Here is a 6,795-nt window from a genome sequence, read left to right as displayed (position 1 = left end):
CAGCACTTTTCGTCAGGCAGGTTGCTCAAGCCAACAACCAAACAAGTTCTTTGTGCCCCCAAAAGGAGAGGCAGAATTCGGAGGATCACCCGGACCCGGCCTTAACTCCTTGCTACTGCTGATCGGAGGCGACAGCGAGCTCCTCTTTCCTTCGCTCAGTCCATGGCTTCAACTTGCAGAGAAACGGGAGCATGCGTCCTGCACTCCTGTCCACATCTCCTAGGCAGGTTTCAGACTCGTCAGACTTCAGAGGTTCAGACAGTTGCCGCTGTTCTCGGCGCCTCCAGGCTCCGATCCAGCGTGCTGGTGCCAACTGCCAATGCTCTCCCTACCATGAATTCCTTCATTCATGATGATAGCGTTGGCGGCTGGACGCGTTGGCAAGGTTTCATCATGCATGGGAAATATTCTGGATTGGTGGACACCTGTGATTGAAGCATATCTATCAGATGGTGCCTTTTTCTGATGGATGCGTTTAGACTTTACAGTTCAAAGTTTTTGGTTCCACCTTCCAGTGGCACCAGACTTTTGCACCTTATTTCAATGGATTGTATGTAGCTTTGTTGGTTGGGAACTGAAGGTGCTCATGCAACACTACAATTGATTAAATGTTCCGACGTGTGAATATTTTAGCACTTTTCTAGGTCCAGCTGACACGACGCTGATCTACAATTTGGAATGGAGGGAATACACCAGTACTGATTTCATGATACAAAAGCTGACAGTTGAGCAATCAACTAGTGCAAACCAAAGTTGTGTCTCAACTCTCAACCGGTTCGGTTGTTAGGAAAAAAAGGTTAGAGTTGGTTATTACAAGGAACATTCTTTTGTGCAGCAAACTGCTTTGGTTGGTGCACGGTACCACACCAATGATAAACTTTCATCAGATTACGATGATGCCTTCTCTTCCAAAAGCTGCAGCACTGAGGAAACGTTACCAGGCTATGTTTGAGCCTCAACTAGCCCATCCATGCTATGACCTGACATGCCAAACATCATTTGGCCTAGTCAGTGGTTTGCATTGCAAGTGCTAGGTGTGAAATGCACACGAGTAACAATGACAGGTAGGGCGGCTTTTACGGAATTAAAAAATAATAATCCGATGACACAGTCAATTATTAGGCGAGCAGGGCGTGGAAGCACTTGTTGTCAACTTCTACGGCTTCCTTAGCCGTTAGTAGCAGTAAACAACTGCAGTACAAAATTCTAGTACTGTAGTATACCATCAAGAAAAAGAAACTGGAGTACAAAATGCTGGAAATCTGAAGGTTGCCGACGAAAGAAACAGGCGTAGCGTATCTCTGACATTTCTAGGTCCATCTGCAATATCTCCTTGCATTGTTTACGACACGATGAGGACGATTTGATGCCGATACAGAACTGAAATAGCTGGAGTCTTGTGCATACACCCAAAGGATGAGATTTCCTGGAACGAACAACGCCCTTTGTTTTTCTCTCGTCAGTCCCACAATAATGCCGGACGTTTCAATTTCCCTGCATTTTCTTTGTCAGGTAGTCGACAGTTGGATCAGCAGTCCGTGAGAACGAAATGGTCAAGGCGTTTTGAGTTGGTGGACGTCATGTTCAGAATTTTAGACAGCAACTGAAAGCATATTATTCTATACAGCTCGTGAGCAAACTAACAACGCGTCTTCTAAACAAATCGAGTGAGAATGGCCAGAACGATATTCCATCCCTAAAAGAAACCTTCCAAAATTCTAACTGCGTCGCATGTTTGACAGCGTCTTGTTGTAAATGGTCAAGAATTCAGAGAAGGAGAAACAGAGCTAACCCAAGCAGATCAGCAAACTTCAGAAGGACCAAGTTCTAGCCAAAGAAGTGCACGGCAGTCAGAAATTGCTACCAGCCATGTGTTTATACTTCAGTATTTCCAGCAGTATCATTGTAACAGAAGCTCATCAATATGCACATTAATTAGCATAAGATGAAGAGGAACGGAACGAAGAATTAAGCAATCTGATCAAGAGATCAGGATGCGCGTCCCAAATCCAAGGACGGGCATGAACGATCGACCAGAGAATTAATCAGGCGTCCTGGGCGTAGAAGTCGATGATCTCCTTGAGGTCGAGCTGGAGTATCTGCGAGACGGAGCGGCCGTCGCATGCGAGCCAGAGGATGTGCTCGAAGAGGATGGCGTCGACATCGACGAAGATGGCCCCGCCCCTGCGCTCCTCCTTCCGCGCCACCGTCTCCAGGAGCACCCGGAACGGGTAGGAGTCAAGCACGAGCTGGTCGACGGAGAACGCCCGCCGCTCCTTCCCGACCACGACCGTCACCGCCGCCGGCGACGGGCCCGCGGCCGCCTCGTCGTCGAGGGGGCGGTAGCCGATGCGGGGCGGCGACGCCGACGGCCACCGCAGGAAGACGCAGCAGCCGGCCATGGCAGTGGCTGATTCTTGGTGGATTCTGCTCTGCTCCTCGGGATGGTGGCAGCAGCTGAATCTTCTTCAGCCTCTTTGGGGGTGGGGTAAAGGCTTGGAGGGAGCGAACTCGTTTATATGAGACAGCACGAAGGTTGAACGGACCGTTGGGGAGATTTTGCAGAGCAGGGCCTGGTGCTTCGCCAAATCACTCATTGTAGTAAGCGCGTTCAGAAACACGACCAGTTTACATGCGTTATCTAAAACGTAGGTAGTAAGAGGGCCTACAAGAAAAAGTCCCCCCTCCCTCGGATGCTATAGCTTTGTCTCGGGATAGCCGTTGTTGGGTTGGACCTGGCCAATGTGGCCATGCTCCGTCCGAGCAAGAGATGATGGAAAGGGACAGGCCGGCCGCGTATTCCTGGGCGGGACCACGTCTCCGTGTGCGCCGCTCGCTTCTCTGCTCTCGCTCTCTGGGTGGAGCCCGTCGCGTGGGACTTGGCCCCGCCTGTAACTTGCACGTCGTCACCGCTGTCGGTCTCCTCCACTTCGTTCTCCGTGGAAATACACCACACCAACAACGAGCACTAGCGCGTGCCATCTCGCCGCGGGCGGCGCCGAGTAGCCGAGGACACGGCTCCACGGCGTACGCGGCGGCGGTAGTGCTGCGCGGAGAACACGTCGTGGTGGGATGCATGGGATTGGGAGACGGAATCACGGAAGTTCCGCGCACGCCATTCTGCCACTCTGGTATGTTGGCAGGGGAGAAAAAAAAAGAGCTGAGGAAACGGAACGGAATCTTGGCTCCAGGCGGCCACGGCTGGTTGTACCGTTGTACGCGTACCACGACCAGGACGGGGACGAGACTTTTGCTTCCGGGCTTTTGTACCTGCAGGAGCCATCAGCAACGGACTCTGGATGCGCCTTCGGTGCTCCGTTCCTATTCGTGCCAGTGAAGCTTTATTGATCCGTACGTTCAGATCGGTTTCGTTTCGTCGCCGTTCTTGTCAGGTGCTTCTGTATCAGTTGCACACGGTTTCACACAATGGCTGACGCACAAGTCGCACTCGCACAACAGTAATCAATCGGGGCCGCTGGATCCCTGCCTGGGCCACACACAATCCACCGGCTGCTGCATGTGTGTGTGGGCTTCTTACTTGGGCATTTGGCCCAACAAATGATCGCTCTGTGTGCTGCATGGGCCTCCATGCTAAAGCGCTCTCATCACAAACGGAGGAAGATGATGCGGGAGACAAGCTATGCAACCACAAAACTCTAGTCGTCAATGGCAGTCTCCTCCTCCTCGGCCTCGGCCAAAGCCCTATCGTGCCTCCACGCCTCCCTCCTCGCGCCCGAGACCCCCCAAAGAACAGGTAGGTACCCCCGTTCCTGTCTTGTCTGGTTTCTCCTACTATGGATTCCCTCGCCCAAACGCAGATCCCTCAACCTGATTCATGACTGGCGACTCGATGGCTCGATCCATCCCCCTGTTCCATCACTTGCTGATTTCATAGTTTGGCGTGAAATGGGGTGTACAAGTAGCCAGCCAACTGATGGTTTTGCTATTGCGATGTATAATGATCGTGAGCTGGGATTCTGATTGATGTGATGCAGTGGTGGCGGCGTCAGCTTCGCTGCTGCGCCGCGCTTCCGTCAGGATGCGCGCTTCTGCTGCTGCGCCGGCGGAGCTCAAGAAGACCGTCTGGGTGTGGACCGAGAACCGGCAGGTGATGACGGCGGCCGTGGAGAGGGGGTGGAGCACTTTCCTCTTCGGATCCAAAGATCTCGGCAAGGATTGGTCATGTCAGGACAATTCTTTGCTTTATTTCAAGCCCTTAATATTATTTATGTTAATGCTGGTTCAACTAGATGAATGTTTCCATAGCCTAAATCCATAATTCGAATTATTAGAATCCACAGGTTCCTGGGACTGAGGCAGACTAATCTTTACATAAGAAACAGAGTAAAAACGTGCCTAGGCCTCTAAATTAGCGCAGGCTTGGTAGAGTCATATATCTGAATGTCTGATGATTTGCTTGACACAGCGTGCAAAGTTCATTCGAGTAGTTCATGACTTGCAATGTTCATTTGGTTTCTCAGCAACTGCTCGCATCAATCCTCTCTTCATCGATGGCCCCAATATTTTCGATGGCGAAAATCAAAAGGTTGCTGTAATTTCGCAAGTCTCTTCACCCAGAGAGCTTGAACTCGTACAACCAGACAGTGTAGAAGCTGTGAACGTTGTCATAGACTTTCGAGGTGGTTGGCAGGTTAGACTACTGAACATTGCAGCATAAGCATTGGATCTTATATTCATCCCCTGACTCATGGCAAGGAAATTGCTTCAAAGTTCTGGTTTATTTTTACCTCAGATATGCCGGTTGAAATATGAATCATCATAGTGATTTGAGATTGATTATCACATTACTACACTCTAGGTTTTCTATTTGTATTTCATCAAAGGCATGCAAGGAGTGTGTGTGCACGCATGCGCGTGCATGGCACATATGCTTGCCTGACCAGTGGCTTCTAAACATTATTGCATAAACCTACCCTGTCCATCAGAGGCATTCAGTGGTATTTCCTTTCCACATTTCATAGGTTATACCAGCCGAAAATATAGTTGCTGCATTCCAAGGATGTAGAGGAACTGTATTGGCTGTTTCAACTAATTCGAATGAGGCTCAAGTTTTTCTTGAGGTAATTATCCAGAGGTTTCAGCATATAAGATGTAACACCATCTCACTCATACAATTCCGGTTGGTATTTGTTGTAAATTATGCTGTCTGAGGCTGTCATGTTTCTGACACTCATTTGGTAGGCCTTGGAGCAAGGGCTTGATGGAGTTGTACTTAAAGTAGATGACATGGATGATATCATTAAGCTCAAGGTATTTTCTCATAAATCTTTTCAAAGTTCCGCTGTGATTAACTAGCAAACCCTGCCAGTATAAAATGGGGTTGTAGTATTAAATACCATCATTGCACTGTATTTATATGTAACTGTACAAGAGGCTACTTCTTGCTACTGTTTTTTTTTCTTTCTGAATGTATGATTTACCAGACGTTTGTTCTCCCCTTTTAATGACTCAGGATTATTTTGACAGAAGGAATGAGGCAAAGAGTCAATTACCATTGACAAAAGCTACTATCTCGAAGGTTGACGTAGTTGGTATGGGTGATCGTGTTTGTGTGGACCTTTGCAGTATCATGCGACCTGGTGAAGGCCTTCTGGTTTGTGTATATATCTCACTGTCACTGTTGCCACACATACAAAAAAAATGTTATGGAAGTACTAAAATATTCACTGTTGTGCTCTCATGGTCATGGATATACCGTTCTGCCTTATTGGCTTGTTAATACATGGCATTTTGTTGATTCATGTTATCCATATATGAGCATACAAGACTGCATCTATAGTTACATGGCATCTTGTTTTCAGGTTGGATCCTATGCAAGAGGAATGTTCCTTGTTCATTCTGAATGCTTGGAGACAAACTACATTGCAAGCAGGCCTTTCAGGGTCAATGCGGTAAGTTTAAAATAAATTGGATGGCAGCAAGCTATTGTGGCTATCAGTGTATTGTAACACTGCAAAGGCCCATACGATCTTGTTGTTTGCCACTTTAGGGGCCTGTGCATGCATATGTCACTGTCCCTGGGGGCAAGACTAGCTACCTCTCTGAGCTCCGATCAGGAAAGGAAGTCATTGTAGTTGATCAACATGGGCTATGGCGTACTGTGGTTGTGGGTCGCGTGAAGATTGAATCAAGGCCTCTCATCCTTGTAGAAGCAAAGGTACAAAAAAAACTGGTGTTCCTTGCTGTGAGTGTTACGTGTTTTTTCATGGAAATGTCCATTTCATGGCACTACTGGCTCGCTGCAGGACAACTCTGGAGATGATACGTATAGCATTTTCCTACAGAATGCAGAGACAGTTGCGCTCGTCACCCATGAGTCAGGTAAATCCATTATGTTCCAAGATTGAAAGATGGGGATATAAACGTTGGGTGTAACTAATTTTGTTATTATTAACTATCATTTTTTAAGTCTCTTTCAATCAGCTAATTCCTGGCCTATATTACTGACTGGCACAGGATCAAGTGGAAGAACAGCTATTCCTGTGACTTCGCTGAAGGTTGGTGATGAAGTTTTGGTGAGGAAACAGGGTGGCGCTCGTCACACTGGGATAGAGATTCAGGAGTTCATTGTTGAGAAATGAAAACAGAAACGTAGAATGCAGCTGTTACCAACCAACTTACGTTTTTGCACAAAAAAATTTATGTATGGATGCAACTTACACACAAAACCAAGACTTTTGAATCGCAATGGAGTTGGAGCAAAATTCATGTATTTCGCTGTAGAAACTGTACAACTCGATTACCATTTTCCATTGCAGCAAAAATAGAGACCAA

The 6,795-nt window shown here is 47.7% G+C and overlaps 2 protein-coding genes across 3 annotated transcripts; one reads left to right on the top strand and one right to left on the bottom strand.

Moving 5' to 3' along the window:
* Positions 1-1,825: 1,825 nt before the first annotated feature.
* LOC117836474 (auxin-responsive protein SAUR76) lies at positions 1,826-2,508 on the bottom strand. Its single transcript, XM_034715910.2, has one exon. It carries the CDS (start codon positions 2,400-2,402, stop codon positions 2,046-2,048), a length of 357 nt encoding a protein of 118 aa, XP_034571801.1. The 5' UTR covers positions 2,403-2,508; the 3' UTR covers positions 1,826-2,045.
* Positions 2,509-3,594: 1,086 nt separating this feature from the next.
* LOC117837802 (uncharacterized) lies at positions 3,595-6,733 on the top strand. Of its 2 annotated transcripts, none has more exons than XM_034717575.2 (10): positions 3,595-3,754; positions 3,996-4,184; positions 4,482-4,651; positions 4,983-5,081; positions 5,203-5,271; positions 5,474-5,614; positions 5,823-5,912; positions 6,011-6,178; positions 6,267-6,342; positions 6,478-6,733. In XM_034717575.2, the coding sequence occupies exons 1-10, from the start codon at positions 3,667-3,669 to the stop codon at positions 6,600-6,602; spliced, it is 1,215 nt and encodes a 404-aa protein (XP_034573466.1). In that variant the 5' UTR covers positions 3,595-3,666; the 3' UTR covers positions 6,603-6,733. The 2 variants fall into 2 exon arrangements, with proteins under 2 accessions (XP_034573466.1, XP_034573465.1); XM_034717574.2 differs by having other exon boundaries at positions 5,474-5,620.
* Positions 6,734-6,795: the final 62 nt, after the last annotated feature.

Source organism: Setaria viridis, chromosome 9, assembly GCF_005286985.2.
Source record: "Setaria viridis chromosome 9, Setaria_viridis_v4.0, whole genome shotgun sequence".
In the NCBI taxonomy this organism is placed as follows: Eukaryota; Viridiplantae; Streptophyta; class Magnoliopsida; order Poales; family Poaceae; genus Setaria; species Setaria viridis.
This window is presented reverse-complemented; position numbering and strand designations above follow the sequence as displayed.

Excerpts from the sequence above, each read along its gene's own strand:
- LOC117836474 (XM_034715910.2), bottom strand. The coding sequence starts at position 2,402 with ATGGCCGGCTGCTGCGTCTTCCTGCGGTGGCCGTCGGCGTCGCCGCCC.
- LOC117837802 (XM_034717574.2), top strand. The coding sequence starts at position 3,667 with ATGGCAGTCTCCTCCTCCTCGGCCTCGGCCAAAGCCCTATCGTGCCTC. Across the intron at positions 3,755-3,995 it reads CGAGACCCCCCAAAGAACAG|TGGTGGCGGCGTCAGCTTCG; the intron begins GTAGGTACCCCC and ends GATGTGATGCAG. Across the intron at positions 5,082-5,202 it reads AGGCTCAAGTTTTTCTTGAG|GCCTTGGAGCAAGGGCTTGA; the intron begins GTAATTATCCAG and ends CTCATTTGGTAG.